The sequence below is a fragment of the Maylandia zebra genome, linkage group LG6 (assembly GCF_041146795.1).
Source record: "Maylandia zebra isolate NMK-2024a linkage group LG6, Mzebra_GT3a, whole genome shotgun sequence".
NCBI lineage: Eukaryota > Metazoa > Chordata > Actinopteri > Cichliformes > Cichlidae > Maylandia > Maylandia zebra.
The window spans coordinates 9,105,493-9,123,554 of NC_135172.1; the positions used below are offsets into that span (position 1 = coordinate 9,105,493).

An 18,062-nucleotide genomic window follows, 5' to 3' on the forward strand; every position below is an offset into this window, starting at 1 on the left:
ACAGACCCGAACACCATACAAGGGTTAAATGCCACAAACTCCTCTGCTCCTCCACTTGGTCTGCTAGTGCTGGCCATGACTATCGCTTGACAGACTGACCACGCACACCATACACATACTTTTCTTTTCTTTTTCAAATCTTCGGATCACGTGCGTGTCAAGAAGTGGGATCGGTTCGGATCATGGATCAACAGAGATCCCTTGGACCACTAGCTTTCCCCATTTAAGATTTTTGGATTGGCTTGTGGTTTTGTGAAATTAGAGCAAAAAGAGGACAGCAATTTCCTTGCAACAAATATAAATTGGTTGCATTGAAGTTTTTGGAATTTTGCAACTAATTGCCACAGCAATGACTAGCTCTTCTCCCAGTGGTTGAGTGTTTAACACCCTCAACTTCTGGGAGGCCACTTTTGTGGTAGAAGTCAACCTGTCTCCAATCAATCACAGTCAACGCACATTGACCTCTGTCACAAAGATCGGGACATGTTTGCAAATAGTTTCCGTCTATTTTCTAAACGTACACATGTTGAAATTAATCTGAGTTGCTCTGCACCAGTGGGCACAATCATGTGCCATGTATCTGTCTTCAATAGGAGACTCGACTCAAATATTCCAACTTGCTGTACTTTGGTTACGCTGTAAAATATAAAAGGTTGCTGAGGATTTTGTCATGTTTCACTGACTCTCTGTTTCAACTCCAGGACTGACTGGACTCTGAATGTAAGTAGCTAATGTGAATTCTTGTTTAATGTGAATTTCTGTGTATGTATACAGCAAAAGTCTCTTCAGAGATGGCTACTGACTGCGAGTGGTTGTAGACGTTGCCCCCATCTCAGTCTCATTTAACAAGCACTTATTTATGTGCTCTGGTGATACCTACCTAAGTGTTTTTACATTTTCCGTTTAGGCTCTTGGATTTATGTCTTCTCTAATTTTCACTTTGCCTCCCTGCAATTTCGCCTGCAAGTTGCATTCAGGTTCACTCCACTTGAAAAATGTGACAAAAGTGCAGAAGAGACTCTTCTAACCTTAAGTGGAGTTAAAAAATTAGAAGATGTGTGTCTTTGCATGAAATTGTTAAATGTTCTTTATAAACTCTAAAGCGTTTTTCAAGGAGGATGGAGAGAGACAAAGTGAGAGAGAGAGAGAGTGCTTGCGTCACTCCCATAAAGGGACTGACTCTTGCTGAGTTGGGTGCTACACTGTTTCATTTATTTGATAAAGCTTCATTTGGTGTGATTTAAAATCTCCCCCTCATCAGGCTCGGCTCCCCTAAAGCACAGCCTCAGCGCCACGCCAAAATGCCTCATCAGCTGAAAACACACACAGCCTCCCGCGCGGGTGTGGGCATGGATGTGTGTCTGTGTGTGTGTACAATGCAAGCTGGTACTCTGGGACATTTTTCACTGGATGACTGAGACGGAGGAATTTAAATAGGTGTGGGCAGTTTTATGGAGGTTTGGGGTCATGGTGTGTGGACAGATGAAGAATTTTGAGCAGGTTAATAGTTTATTGTCTACATGGACAAATTTCTTTACTACAGTGGGTACATGCATCCATCACGTAGCTGTGAAGGTTCCTTTTCAAAAGCATAATGCAAGTTTGTGTATGTAAAAAAGTAACTGTGACCAGAATGCATGTATCGCCAACTTTTTGTGGAGTCAGCCACCATGACCTACAGTGACAGGGTGTAACAAATGTCAGGGAAATACGTTTTTTGTTTTTTGAGTGTGAAAAAGAAAAATATCAGCTGATTTATCAGAGTATCACACTTTTAACCTTCTTATAAATTAAAAGAAAATACAAAAGATGTTTTAATTTGTGTTATTTTTGCCACATGCAGCAAAAAGTGACATTGATAATGCAGCGGTCTAAAAAACTCACAAAATCTGTTTCAAATACAATACATTTGGTATTACAGAGTTAAAAATCCTGTTATTGTCAGCCTTTAAATTAACCAGACTGAATGAACTGGTTAGTGGTCTTTGGGTGTAAAACATATGCCATAAAATGACTAATGTGATATTTATCTCATTAGGGCCCAGTTGTCAGGTTGAGTGAAGGAATTTAAAATGACTTAAAACTTTGCATTAAATTATAATGTCAATAAAACTGGGAGATACTTTTCCATAATTTAGTTTAATTTAGTTTCCATAATGTAAATGTCTCATCAAATTGTCTACAGTGTTTTGTGCACATAAACTTAAACATAGTCGTAGGTCATCAGGGTATATTACTGGCTGTACAAGTGTATTTAGAAATGTGTGTTTGGGGGATAGTTTCCTTTAAGAAGTTCAACGATTCTTTAGAGGTTAACAATCTGCTCATTCTTATTTTGAAAGACCTGCAGGTGAGATAGTCCAGACCACTTCCTGTCTGATGTTTTCCTACCAGCACACTTACCATGGCTGGGCTGTTGATTTCATGGCCCTTAGCATCATTAACCTTACACTTACAATTTCTTTTTAACTTTTCACTGAATTTATTTATGACATTGTTATTATATGATTTTTGTTCTAATGTAGCAAAGAGATGGCTATTGTAAACTTCATTGATTACTTCTATGTGATTGTTTTCTGCAAACTTATTTCATATAGTTTTTTATTTATTATGTAATTTGTTTGTTTGATAATTGAAGCGACTCACTGACGATAATACAACTGCTCAATCTATGGCTCTTTTTTTAAAATGACTTAAATTATTAATGAACTATCCAAATTGTTGCCTTCTTTCTGCAAATTGACTGCAGTACCTGCCAGTCCTCTTTGTGTCTGTTGTCTAACAGTTTGCTGAGAGCTTTTACTGTACAAAAGTCCAAGCTTCACTGCCTAAGAGTGCTACAGTAGTAGCAGCTTTTGTTATACCCACACTGCAATTGCATTGTGAGTATAGTAAAAGCTCCTACTGTAGTAGCAGTATTAGGGAATAATGCATACTATAGTACAGCAGCAGGACAACATGATATATTCAGATTGTGTAGGTTTAGAAATGCTAAAGAAACCTTTTTTGCAATAACTGTGTGTGTGTGCGTGTGAGTGTGTGGATGTGCACGCGCGGTCAGTGTATTTGGCAGGGTAGAGCTTGTTTGTGGCCATCAGAAAGCCATTTTAATTAACAAGAGAGGAGCACACACACTCATTTTTGCAGTGCTCACCAATAATACCCTTGCCAGAAATTTCAGCTCCTTAATTGCTTCCGATTCACCTCTTTTTTTTTTTCTCAAAAGATGAATAGAGTGATGTGTCAGACGAAAGAGGTAAAGTAAGACAAAAACAAGGAATGGTCACATTTGGAGGAGACTAAGGAAAGAAGGAAATGGAAAGAGAAACATTGAGGATAAAATGAAAAACACACAGAAAGAAATAAAGATCTGAAGGAATGGGAGGAAATGAAAGAGAAAGACACACACACACAGGCAGAGTGTTACCTCCTGCTTTCAGCAGGTTGTTAGGCCAGCAGAGTGTCTGTCTGCTGAATAATAGATGGTGTGGCAGGCTAGCATGTAGTCATCAAGCACATACACATGCACTCTCTGCACTGCGGCCTGAATTAGATTATTCAAATGAAATACATTTTAAGGTTATCCTAAAAGTGAAGGAATAACTTAAATATGAAGTAACCATGTAAAAACACTTACACACTGTGAAGTGCTGTAAATCCTGCACTTAGATCAACAAAAAGCTCTTTCTACAGATATGGAACCAGTTCTGTCTTCAGCACCTTTAATAACCAGAGTAGTCATTTGAGTGGTTAGGACATCATGGCAGACAGAATCTGTGGGTACATCTGGACATCGTCTGGTTTTAACATCACGCTCCAACTCTGCGACTCTTTTTTGCTTTTTTGCTTCAACACCTGTGAGCAGAACTGTTTCTGCATTAGATACTGGCCTCTCCTTTGTGATATAGTGGCAAAAGTGGTCTCTCACATGGCGCACCAAGCACAGCACAGAAACGCAGAGTGTAAGCGCAGTGTTCCTGTGACAGGGGAGCGAAATGTTGCAAAGCAGCAGGATACCATCCATACATTTTGGATAAGGTAAAGTTAAATGAAAAGTGGCTAAACCTATTTAACAAGTGTCTAGGTTTGTGACAGTTGAAAGAATGATTGGTACTGAGATGGTTTATACTGCCACACACACAAAAAAAATCTTTGGTGGAAGAATCTGAAGTCATCTCTACATTCTCCATCTGTCTTTCCAGTAGCGCTGCCATTCTCCGCTGTAATTTGGCCAGTGGACTATTATTAAATTGACTACTCATAGGATGGTTTTCATGTAGAAGAGAGAGATTTGTGGACTATTGCTGGTGATATTATTTTGATTTTTGCATCATATAATTAGAACTATGACCAAGAAGAATGCAGCTCCTCTACTGCTCAATAGTGCTCCCGGAGGCTAATAATATAATAGGTGTGAACCCCTTAAAGAGCCATAGTGGGTGTTTTGTCTTTGACCAATATAGCTTTATTTAAATTACAGCCAGGATACCAGTTCATCAGGTATACTACCTAGCACTACTACCACAGCTACCCAGTGGCTAAATAACGGAACATCTGGACAAAGCACTTTTTCACCAGTAATAAGATTCAACTTTGGAAATTGTAGTCTGCCTCTTACCACTGCACCTTTCACAAGTATAGGTGTGTGTGTTGTGTCAGCCAGCCAGCATGTGCCATGGAGTTCAGTGCCGTCTTGTTAGTGTGTACTCCGTAGACCGACCTGTCTCATCCTCTCACGTCAGCCGTTCGCCTCTTATCCTTCACACACACACACACTCGCACACTGATGCACAGAGGCTGTCCTGCAGGCCATAGTGTCAGTGTCAATGTTGCATCTGGTAAACACGACAATGGGCGCATACTAGCGCGCGCACAGAGAGACAGACACACACATGCAAGCTAACAGGATAATGACTGGACAATTAGGCACAGGGCTTGATCTGTCTAGATGTATCCGGTCATCTTAGCCCCTCCAGCAGCCATTACTCAGGCATGGACACACACACAAAGCGCAACACATTCAAACACACTTGACTGGATGGAGCACTGTGAAAAGCTGGCTGCCCCACCAGGCAACCTTTGTGAGTCAGGCTGTGTGTCTGTGTGTTGTGGTGGGAGTTGGAATTTAACTCTCATGTACTGCTGTAATAAAGTGACCGTTTTCGGTTTGAATTTCATAATGTCAGTCACTGTTTCTCTGGCGTTTTCTTCTGCAGAAACAAAACTGTGCAACGTGGTGTGCTGACAAAGCAAATCAATCTTCCCTCGGGCTTTATTGGTTTTCTCTTTCGTCAAACTGATGGGTCTGAGTTTGAAAATGGAATATCGAGAATCGTACACGGAAGTACTGCAGTATTCTTGAGGCATACGCAATATTATTTGGCTTTTTTGTTGTTGTTGTCTCGCGTTCATTGCTGTTCGGTAAAATTAAAGGTTGTTGAAGGTAAAGTTCATGGTGGTGGCACTAGGGTTGTCTTGTTTAAATAAAGTTTAAGTACAATAAATAATATAATAACAGCGTAATGTGCTGCAGTGGCACCTATAAAGACATGGTAAAATCAACATTAACTGAAGTTCATGTCCAGTTAAGTGTATTTACAAAGACGGTAAACAAGCAGATGAGTCACACGGTGCTTTACAGAAATGGTAACAGACATAAAAATGGACACAAACAAAGGGGGAAAAGCTACAGTGAAGAAAAGCCCTGCCTTCTATACGATATGTAGCAAAATTCCTATGTATTTGTACTTTATTTATCATAATGTTTTAAACTGTTTTGAGCACCATCTCCCCTTTTATTGTCATTGCTGTTCTTGTTATTAGTCTTTATTTATTATTTGAACTATTGCTCCAATCTTTATATTTATTTCTAAATGTTCTTAAATACTACATCTTCTGTTGTAGTATTTAAGAACATTGCAGGACCAAAGAATTCTACTTGTTTTACTTGTTCCAATAAAGCACTGAGATTTGCAGATTTACATTTCCTTGGCTGTGTGACATTACAAAGAATAGTGAATATGTAAACAGACATTCAGAGCAACAGAAAGAAAAATGTCACCTGGTAGGCTGGACTTCTTTTCAAATCCATTGTAAGAATGTTTGCATGTGTCGGTGGCTGGATCTTTGTGGTGTGAATGGCTGCAGTGTTGTGTACTGTATATGAGGTGCTTCTTCCTGGTGCTATTGGCTTTAACCCCAGCTGTACTCCATTTGAATGGATGATTCTCACCACCATCATTGCAAACTGCATCGTCCTGGCTCTGGAACAGCACCTTCCCGATGGAGACAAGACGCCTCTGTCCGAACGACTGGTAACACACATTTTACACACACACACACACATACACACACATTTAAATGTGGTTCATGTACATGTGCAACATATTCATACATATTCAGTGTGCGCACAGATGGAAGTACATACACATGGAGACCGTTGAGGTACACTGGACACACTGATACCAAATATGCAGAGCTCACTCACACAGGCTAAAATAAGAAAAGAAAAACAATACGTTCTCATCATTTTTATCACATCATTATTTCTGATGTGATCAGGCCTGTGAATCGAACTTTGGAGCAAATTGGTACATTTCTAACCATGTTGACTGATATTGTTCTCAGCACTTCATAGGTTTACACCGATTAAATATAACATTATGACTTCCTGCCTAATATTGTTTTGGTCCCTTTTGCTGCCAAAGCAGCCCTGACCTGGACTCCACATGACCCTTGAAGGTGTGCTGTGGTATCTGCACCAAGATCTCAGCAACAGATATTTTAAGTCCTTTAAGATGCGAGAAGGGGCCTCCATGGATCAGACTTCTTTGTCCAGCACATCCCACGAATTTAGATCTAGCGAATTTGGAGGCCAAGTCAATACCTCAAACTCGTTGTTACGCTCCTCAAACCATTCCTGAAGCATTTTTGGCAAGGTGCATTGTCCTGTTGAACGAGGCCACAGCTATCAGGGAATATCTTTTCCATGAAAAGGTGTACATGGTTTGCAACAATGCTTAGGTAGGTGGTATGTGTCAAAGTAACGTCTATATGGATGACAGGGCCCAGCATGCACAGCAGCCTCTGCTGACATCTTACCAGGTAAGCAACACACACCCGGCCATCCATGTGATTTGAAAGACAAAATGATTAATCAGACCAGGCCACCTTCTTCCATTGCTCTGTGGCCCAGTTCTAATCTTTGGTGGTGCTTTCGTCAGTGGATAGGTGTCTGCATATGCAGCCCCATACACAACAAACTGTGATGCTCTGTGTATTCTGACACCGTTCTGTCAGGACCAGCATTCACTTTTTGGGGCAATTTAAGCTACAGTAGCTAATCTGTTGTATCTGACAACACTGGCCTTCACTTCCCACATGCATCGATGAGTCTTGGCCACCCATGAGCCTGTTGCTGGTTCACCACTGTTCCTTCCTTGGACTTACTGACCACTGCAGACCAGGAGCACCCCGCAAGAGCTACAGTTTTGGAGACGCTCTAACCCAGTCTAGTTTGGCCCTTTTCAAACTGGCTCAAATTCTTATGCTTGCCCATTTTCCTGTTTCTAAGCTCTCCTCAATTTTGAGGACCACATGTTCACTTACTCCCTGATATATCCCACCACTAACAGATGGCATGATGACGAGATAATCTCTGTTATTCACTTTACCTAACAGTAGGGATAATGTTATGCCCGATTTGTGTAAAGAAGTTTTAGGCTGCCATTAAAAACAAAAACCCTAAAGAAAAAATCTCCTTGACCCTTTTTCTTTTTCTCTCTTACATTTCACTTTTCTATCTGCTCTTCCCTTCTCTTTGTGTTTCTACTCACATAACTACCCATAACTTCACTTTTTATATTCCTTCTCCCATTTTTCCCTTTCCATCCTTTTCCTCTCCCCTGCAGGAGGAGACAGAGCCCTACTTCATAGCCATCTTCTGTTTCGAGTCTGGAATAAAGATCCTGGCTCTCGGTTTTGCGTTACATAAGGGCTCCTACCTGAGGAACGGCTGGAACGTCATGGACTTTGTAGTTGTCCTCACCGGGTGAGTCCACAGCTCTCGTTTTAGTTTTGGATTTATTTTAGCGATGTTCTTCTAAGTGGGGTTAAGATGAGGTTTTATTTTCTTGTCTGTGTTTGTGCCTGTTTGTGTTTATAGTGGTTAGTGGTTCCTAATGTGTACATGCTTTTGGACACTGAAATGTGTAGGCTGTGTTTCCATGGCTACCCATTTCACTCGAGTTCCAAGTTTGGTGGGGTAATCGCATGGTGAGGCTTTGTTAAAATTTGTTCCTCTGGAGTGAATAATTTGGGATATTTGTGTGGGGATTCATACATCTGTAATTAGCCTAAAGTGGACATTTGTCCTGCTGTAATTTTCCTTCAGTTTAATTTCTGCTTGGGCATTTATCACAAACATAAACATTTCAGCTTTAAAAAAACAGCAGTGGGTCCACATAACGACACTAGTGTCAGCCAATTTCTCTTCATTTTCTAACCTGATGGCTGAGGCTAGATTTACAGTTAGGACAGAAAATGTTGAAATATTGTCTCTGCCAAGCGTTATAACTGAATTTCCAGGTTGTTACATTCAGCTTCCATCTTGAGTCTGACACTCCTCTGCTCTAACTGATTTCATTCAGGCAGGAATTCGATTTTCCCAAATCAATCACTAGAGACCAATATATGCTCTTAAATCTCTTAAGGTTCACCACGTTTTTCCATTTATGTATTGTAGCCATTCCTCAGGAGTGCCAGAATAAACAGTCGTGCATCATTAGATAATTGCTTTAGTCATACCCATGGCGCTGACTGACTAGTCATTGATCCTTCTGCAGCGGTCAATGGACAGGTTGTTCCTCAGCTGAGAAACTGGAGTTTCATGTCACAGTGCGAGATGAATCAGTCCGCCCAGTCAGATGGAATATGTCAAAGGTCTGGACCTAGACAGGTTTCTGCAAAAGGAAGCTGTGAGCAGCTCATTTAACTCCATTGGAGTCCACATAGAAAATGCATTTTCTTTATGGATAGTCAAACTCAAGGAGAACTAGAACCAATGACATGCCAGCTTACTACCCGACTTGGACTTAATTGTAAGCTGTTCATATGACTGCGTATTTTAGTGTCCTGCAATGGTATGCATGTTTAATAGGGGACACGAATGGAGGCAAACAAAATATATCAAAGAGGGTCCATCACACTTACCTCTAGCTCCATATTGTTATTCTTGGACTCTATGAATGGAGTCATTCTGTATGGTTTATAGTTTATGGTTCAAAAGAATACTATTTGATTTTATAATGGATCTTCGAGCAGCCCTTCAGTTCATCTTCTCTCCACAACAAGATGTTTTAGCTTTTTTCTCAATTCCCTTAAAGAAACTTTCTTCTGATTTGATCCCCCTCCCCACAAAAAATATTCAGACATGTGAATGGGTGGACCTTGTTTGCTCATAGCCAGAGCTCAGTGCCTGAGATGACCATATTTGTGCTATTCTATGACATCATAAATATCCAAGAGTAAAGAAGCCTGAATACTGGCTCTTAACCACGGATGACAAAAATACAAGGCGAGGCACAAGGAGACAAACTTTGAACAAGGTAGAGCAGGAGCTGGTAAAGAGACTATCAGACTAAGTAATGAGGGGTATAAGTACAGAAGGAGTTAACAAAGTGAAATCATAGATTGTTGAGCAGACAAAGGTGGGAAATTAAACAACAGAAGTTTACCACAATGAGACAGGATGTGTCTAAAGCCACAGTTACAACTAATGTGGTGGTTAGTACTCCCTCAATCTGTGACATCAACACACTCCCATTAACCATTTATACTGGCACTTGAGGTGTGCTGGACTCACTGCAATCTTCTAAATAAAACAACAAAACAAAAACCACTGTATCGGTGCTGATATGGGAATAGATGTTGAAACAGGAAACACCAATCACAGTATTGTTTTACGTAACATTTCATCTTTACTGACTGTAACATGTCAGAATCTCTGCTCCTGCAGCAGTATATCATTGAAATGCCAGTGAACAGCCCTGCTCATATTGTCATGTCTCCAACCCAGCTGCATTGTCTTTACATATATGCCAGCAGGTGGCATGAGTAGTCATGTGGTTGCCAGGTGATCTAAATATGGCTGCCTAAACCATAGTGGGTGGGTGGGGGGTACAGATGATAAGAAGATGTCGAGAGGAGAAATAGGCAAATAACAGATACGCATATACATACACACACTTATTTCGGTGATAGTGTAACAATATTACAGACAACACATCATCAGTAATTTTTAGATGAATCCTTACTCAGTCTGTTTGTGTGTTTGCATCAAGTAGCTTGACTTTGTGTCTTTTCTAATCTCAAACACACTCACACAGACTCAGCAGAGGTCTGGGCCCTGTGCTTCGTACGTCGCTTACTACATCCAAGATCAAATGAAACATCCAAGACCAAATCATTGCGCTAACTCTGAGCTCGCTATTCCGGTTCCCCGAACACACCTGTTGTTGACGATTAGTATAGCTGGATGAAGTAATGTGAGATCACTGGGTGGCCCAACAGGGGCTACGCATCGATAGTAGAAACATTGATCGGCAACCCTTTGATTGGTCGGCGAAAATGTCGAAGGAGCGCGCTCGGTATTTTTCGGCAGCAGAGCAAGAACTCTTGAGTGAGGGATTTCAGGAGTTTCAGAGTTTAATTAAAACGCAAGGGAACACTGCAAAGGCTGCAAAAGCAAGGAGAGAGGGCTGGCAGAAAGTTGCTGACAAATCAAACTCGTAAGTAATTCAATAATAACAATAATAATGGAGTGGATTTATATAGCGCTTTTCAAGGCACCCAAAGCGCTTTACAATGCCACTATTCATTCACTCTCACATTCACACACTGGTGGAGGCAGCTACGGTTGTAGCCACAGCTGCCCTGGGGCAGACTGACAGAAGCCAGGCTGCCATATTGCGCCATCGGCCCCTCTGGCCAACACCAGTAGGCGGTAGGGTAGATTTATCATATCACACCATATTATCCAATATTATATTACATTATATTATATTATAATATGTTATATTATATCCCCTTTCACATTAGAGCCACAACAGGACCCACTAGAACATGGGAACAAGTAAAAGTGAAATATAAGAATATTCTACAGAATGGTAATATTTATCACTTATATTGCTTGTCGTCTCTTGGAAAGAGACCCTGGAATACTCTGTTTGTTTGTTCATAACAGCAACCAAGAAAAGGGCAGAGCAAAAAAAAAGACAGGTGGTGGTCCTGCACCCCCTCGTCAACAAGTTGGTTAAGTAAATAATACCCTCACGGGAAAATCGATATCTCTCTATGAGCACACTGTCGCGCTGAGCTAAAGGATCCTGTCTGTCCCGCAATATACGCTGAATTCTGAGAACTCTCCTTATCAATCTTGCACCTTCTGCAATGGGTTGCTCGCGTAAACGGACAGGATATGACTGCGACAGACTTCCCAAATCCACCTTCGCTTTTATAGCCGTGGTCTCTCATCTTGATTACACGAAGTAATTTACAATTACTACTCTGAAATATGAATTACATCTGTAATAATCACATACATGTAATAGAATGTTAATAGTACATTTCCCTTTTTTAGGGAATGACCTGTATGTATCGGTGTGAAATCAATAAAAGGATCAAGTGCTGCATTATCTTTGGTTACAGTGATGTTATTTATTTATGGTGAAACAGTGGTGGAATATCGCTGTTGCTTTCGTATGAATGACGCGGACATACCTGTGTGGCCACGATCTAATCCTGTTTACATAAAGTAAACCTGCTCCCCAGCAGGTTTACGCTTACGGCTCTGTTGCTATGACAGCAAGTCCCGGATGGGCTTCGGGGAACCGAACGATCCAGGATCACGCGAAATCGTCAACAATCTAATCCAGCTAACTCACTTAGCGCGGTACGAAGCACAGGCCCCTGGTTTGACAAGGTGTGTGTGTGTGTGTGTTTGTGATCAGGGCCACTCCTCCTCAGTCACTCTTCCTTTAATGAGGACACATACACACATACACGTACACAGGCTGGATCAGAGCGTCCCTGCAGGGAGCAGCAACCAGGGCAAAGTGAAATGTCACTTCTGCAAGAGATGGGGGAGCTGGTTTGTTGTTATGGCAATAGCCAACAGAGTGGTAGCATAGTTTTCTGCATCCTTATTTCTCTTTTCTTCTGCTATTCTATCTGTATTTAGTTAGCTGAAAGCGCTAGTTGCTGAAGCTAAAACAAGAAGTAGAGAAAATCCCAGCTGGATTTAACTAGAGCTTTAAACTGGTGGCCTTTTACTGCTTGAGGTAGTGTTGTTAGCCCTTCCGCTTTACCCCCATCATCATGTCACTCAGCTTTACAAGATGTTAACTGATGCCATGGGAGCTAAACAGGCAAGCATAAATCGCAGCCAGTCCTCAAGTAAGGTGTGTTCACATGTAGTGATGTTTTTATCACCTCTGCTACCACATAGTGTCTCCAGAGAACTGATGACAAGCCACGCACAATGCAATACTTTTTCAGAAAGTAGCATACTGTAGTTTCTTTTGTTTATCTTTGGCAGATCACAACCAAACTGTCCTGCTGTAGAGCACCATATTAGAGGTCTCTGGGTTTGTAAGGGAATGGAAATACAGGTCCCATCTAATGGGTTCCCTAAATTTTCTTTTCTTAGAGGAAAAAAAGAGAATTCTAAAAAAGCAGTAAGGAAAATTATAACATTTATTGGGTTTAAGGGGTATTATAGATATGCTGGAATAACACAGGGGATTTACAGCGTAGTGGATTCACCTACTGATGAGCAGCACATCAGGTTGTTCTTCAACTGTATTCCCTGAAAAAAAAAAATTAAATGGTTTCGGACTGGGAATACACTCAGTGTGATTTGCTGGGGGGCAGTCTACATGTTCTTGCCTCTGCTGAATTATTTTTACCCCTGGTGGAGATAAATTTCTCCCCAAGTGATTTTTTCTAGAGTGTGAACAACAATAACATCACAAATGGACTTTCACTGACTTTCCTTTGACAGTTAAGCTCAAATGGCAAATGGGAGCTAGCTTGAGCCATACCTAACTTTTCATTATGCCACTGAGCACAAATAGATTGTCCCACCATAGAAATTGCAGCTAGATGATTGAAAGAAAACAACAAATGTTCATATTTTACAGCACCATCAAAATCCTAGAAATATAATTACTGAGTCTTAGTCTTAACCAGACACCTGATAGTCATCATCAGTCAATTATTTCCCCATGAAGGTGATACGTAAAAGATGGACATCATGTAGGGCTGCTACTTATGACATTCTGCTAAGCCTTATATGAAGAGCATTTCAGTAGTACTGTACTGTATTGATGGCTTATTGGCCTTGCCACTGATGGCGAAGCTTTACAGAAGAGCAACCACCCTGGTAACTTTCATTTAAAGCATGAGTCACAAGTTAGAACTTTTTGTCTGGGATGATCTAAAAAACAGTAAAAGGCAGGAGTCATTTTACGATACAGTCTAATGATTTACTTTGTGTAGTTGTTTTGTTTTTTTCAAATTCCAAAAGCTTGCTGTTTTTCTCAGTATATGGACTAGGGGTTGCTTCCTTCCCTGTTCAGTCTTTTGTGCAAGATTTGCACAGATGAACCCTTCACAGAGGTCTGTCACTAAAATAGATAATTTTGTTAGTGTGACAAGGATCCATCCATCCATCCATTTGATACTGCTCATCCAGGCAGCAGGCTAAGCAGAGAAGCCCAGACCTGCCTCTCCCCAGCCACCTCTTCCAGTTGATTCAGCGAAACACTGAAGCCTTCCTAGGCCAGTGGAGAGACATAATCTCTCCAGCATGTCCTGAGTCTGCCCCAGGGTATCCTCCTAATAGGCCATACCCAGAACCCCTAACCCAGGAGGCACCTTGGTGGCATCCTAATCAGATGTTCGAACCACCTCAACTGTCTCCTTTTGATGTGCAGGGAGTAGCAGCTCTACTCTGAGTTCCTTCCTAATAACTGAACGTCTCATCGTATCGCTAAGGCTGAGTCCAGCCAACCTTCAGAGAAAACAAATTTCTCTTGATTTATCCACAACAGTATTCTTTTGGTCATTACCCAAACCATGTGACCGTAGGTAAGGGTAGGGACATAGATCGACCAGTAAATCACCAGCTTTCCTTATATGATCAGCTCTCTCTTCACCATGACAGCCTGGTACAGTGTCAGCATCATTCCAGATGCTGCACTAATCCAACTGTCAATCCCCCAATCCACTTGCCCGTCATTTTTGAACAAGACTCCGAGATACATGGAGTCCTCCACTTTGGTAAGCAACAGCAACTCATCCCTGACCCGGAGTGGGGTACACCACATTTTCCAGCTGAGGATGATGGCCTCGGACAGATTCTCATTCCTGCTGCTTCACACTTGGCTGCAAAACACTCCAGTGTAAGCTGAAAGCCACCATCTGATGAAGCCAACAGAATTATGTTATCTGCAAAAATCTGAGACAAAATCCTTAGGCCACTAAAGTGGAAGCCTTCTGCCACCTGGCTGCGCCTAGAAATGAACACAATTTTTGGGCAGCCCTGGCAAAGTCCAACACCCACCAGAACTGAGTCTTACTATGGCCAGCAATATAGATCGGAAACACCACCCCAGTCTGCCAGTCCAAAGGCACCATGTCATTGTTATGTTGCTGAGGTGTGTCAACCAAGACAGCTCTACAACATCCATAACTTTAAAGAATTCAGGGGAAACCTCATCCACCCCTACCACCAAAGGATTGTTGAAATACCTCAGTGACCTCAACCCAAGTGATGGATGGGTCGTGCCAGTCGTCCCCAGAGTCTGCTTCCTCTACTAAAGCAGAATTTTGTGGAGAATTGTGGAGATCCTTGCTCCTTCCACCAGAGTCACCTGACAGTTTGCTAGATTCTCTTGTTCTGTGGTCTCAGTGCCCTCCCACACATGTTTTTACTTCAGCTACCATACCCACACTCTGCTTGACCTGTCAGTACCTGTAAGTCCCACAAAATAACCAAGCTGATAGGACTCCTTCAGCTTGATGGCTCCCTTCACCTCCGATGTCTACCATTTGGTTCAGAAATTACCACTGCAACAGGCATCAATCACCTTGCAGCCAAAGCCGATAAATATTTAGGTTAAGTTTCAAGCCTGGTCAAACTGTTTTTTAGAGGGTTTTTTTATTTTGTTTTCACAAATCACAACCTGATCGCAGGTGACATCAGTAGCTTCAGTAATTTGTGAAAACATTTTGCCCTTTTTATAACACCTTTTAATATGCTAAGAGGATAAATATTTTAATAATTGTAAAGTTGTAGCACTAAGTGGGTGGGGAACAACACAATGTAAAAGAAAGTGATTTTTTGGCTTGTTTTGGATTACTTTGAATTGTTGTCACGTTAGTGAAATGAGCAATTTGAGATCCAGGGAAAACATAGAGCAACCGTGTGCCTGCCTATCTTTTAATGTGATTGCATACATTCAGAATTGTGTTGTGTTGAAAGTGATACATAAATGAACCTGCTGTTCCATTTATGAAAAGGTTACCAGGGTGCCCATTCAGACATGAAGCTGACACATTCAGATGTCTCAGATTAATCAAAGAAGGGTTTTACTTTAAAATCATTAGCTGAGTATGCACATAATCGCTTTTTACATCCAAGTGCCATCTCACATCATAACGGAACCAACGGCTAGTGCTTCATAGCTGCCATGTTTACATTCAACTTTAAATACAGCTTTAAACTGCAGTCACTGAAATTCAACACGTCCTGCAGCATTCTGTGTGGATGGATGGATAGATGCAGTAAATGGATAGATGTAGATATGGGTAGAGCGAGAGAAGCAGAGTGAGTCCTCTGAGAGCAATGAAGCCCCTTGCCAGAGTAGCAGTAGAGTACTACTGCAGCTAGAGAGCAGAGGGAGGGAAAAAGGAGGAGGAGGTGGAAGTAGAAGACACGTGACATTGTTTCTCTATTCCCCTGGGCTCTGGATAACAGGACAGAAAAAGAATACAAGATGGGCTTGGCTGTTAAAGAACGCGTGAGAAGGATGGAGAGCAGAGAAGAGTTTAGAGCAAGAGGAGGGAGACCACAGGAAGCAAGGAAAAGTGATGGCTGGGGGGACAGCGGCAGTGAAAGTGATGTATGGAGAATGAGAGAGAGGTTTGGAAGAGAAATGGGAGGAGGAGGGAAGTCAAAGATGGAGATGGAACAAGGGGGGAGGGGGGAGAAAGAGAGAGGGAAAGGAGAAATGCCAAGAGGAGCGCGCTGAGAGAGGGAATGAATGTGTGTGTGTAAGCGCTGCAGTAACCTGCTTTTCCCTGCTCCCTACGATCAATCACTCGCCACAGCCTATATAACACACTCTGCTTGTAGCTTATGGTGCATACACACACATAGACACTGTATGTAGACACACACAATTACGCACAATTACTATGCTTGGCCTATATTGCCAAGTGCAATCATACTTCAAACCACTATGTATATTTTACTCTGAAATCAACCTTCTGTAGTCTTCCTATGTGTGAACGCTATATCTGTGCGATTTTAGGGTTAAGATGTGGTCTTCCCTTTTGTACAGTGTATCAGTGCTACCTCAGGAGTTCTGACCACTGTCTTATTTTCAATTTATTGCAAAACACGTAAATTTGTCATTGAATCACGAGTAATACACCGCAGCAAAGTCTTGAATTTCTATTTTCTCTAGCTACTGGTCACCACCTGGTTTCTAGGCCTGTGTGACTGAGGCCTGGTACTACCATTGCTGATATCTGGACCAACAAAGATGCCAGTGAGATATCAAAGAAGTCACATGTCTGTGATCAAAAATAACATCAGATCTACAAGAGGATCTACAAGGTTTTACAATGTTTAACACTGCACCATGCACCTCTTTGTGACTGATTTCCCCAACCGCTAAAAGCCACCTACAACCACTGACCAGCCAGTTGGGGAATACTAATTTTTCCCTAGCAACTAATAGTTGCCAGGTAGTCATTAAGCAGCCTCCAGGCTGATCTGACTGGTCTTAGATGAACTAAGATTAAATGTCCTATTCTGTGAATATTGATATTTAAGAATATAGATGCATATTGAATATTATCCATCCATCCATCTTCTTCCGCTTATCCGAGGCCGGGTTGCGGGGGCAGCAGCCCAAGCAGAGAAGCCCAGACCTCCCTCTCCCCAGCCACCTCCTCCAGCTTATCCGGGGGAATACCAAGGCGTTCCCAGGCCAGCCGAGAGATATAATCTCTCCAGCGTGTCCTGGGTCTGCCCCGGGGCCTCCTCCCGGTGGGACATGCCCGGAAAACCTCGCCCAGGAGGCGCCCTTGTCAGATGTCCGAACCACCTCAACTAGCTCCTTTCGATGTGGAGGAACAGCGGCTCTATACTGAGCCCCTCCCGAATGGCCGAACTTCTCACCCTATCTCTAAGGGAGAGGCTTGCCATCCGTCAGAGGAAGCTCATTTCCGCTACTTGTATTCGTGATCTCATTCTTTCGGTCACTACCCACAGCTCGTGACCATAGGTGAGGGTAGGGACGTAGATCGACCGGTAAATTGAGAGCTTCGCTTTTACGCTCAGCTCTCTCTTCACCACAACGGACCGGTACAGCATCACTGCAGACTTCTCCCATCATCAAGACCCCGAGATACTTAAACTCCTCCACTTGGGGCAGGGTCTCGTCTCTGACCCGGAGTGGGCACTCCACCCTTTTCCGGCTGAGGACCATGGCCTCAGATTTGGAGGTGCTGAATATTGAATATTATATTTGACAAAAGTAATTATTAAAAGAAAAATCAAAGTGTCTATACGCTGTATTGGACAGTTGTTTTCAATCATTCAGGTGAGGTCACTTAGCCTTACATAAGAAACCTCACAGCAGTACATGTAAGTCTCTCACAGGTAGCAGTTCCCCTTTATACATGAAGGTCTAGTTGTCCCTCGCTATAACGCGGTTCACATTTCGCAGCCTCACTGTTTTGCTGATTTCTTTTATATGCAATTTTTTTAA

At 42.0% G+C, this 18,062-nt stretch overlaps 1 protein-coding gene across 8 annotated transcripts in view; it reads left to right on the forward strand.

Moving 5' to 3' along the window:
- Positions 1-5,579: 5,579 nt before the first annotated feature.
- Positions 5,580-18,062, forward strand: part of cacna1ab (calcium channel, voltage-dependent, P/Q type, alpha 1A subunit, b) — a 118,506-nt gene continuing 106,023 nt past the window's right edge. For 5 of the 8 annotated variants that reach the window (XM_076884622.1, XM_076884626.1, XM_076884627.1 and 2 more), the window contains exons 1-2: positions 5,583-6,314; positions 7,911-8,050. In XM_076884622.1, coding sequence (XP_076740737.1) covers positions 6,138-6,314; positions 7,911-8,050 — 317 coding nt within the window. In that variant the 5' untranslated portion in view covers positions 5,583-6,137. Of the gene's footprint in view, positions 6,315-7,910; positions 8,051-18,062 lie in introns of all 8 variants that reach the window. The other 3 variants (XM_076884629.1, XM_076884623.1, XM_076884628.1) reach the window with 3 other exon arrangements.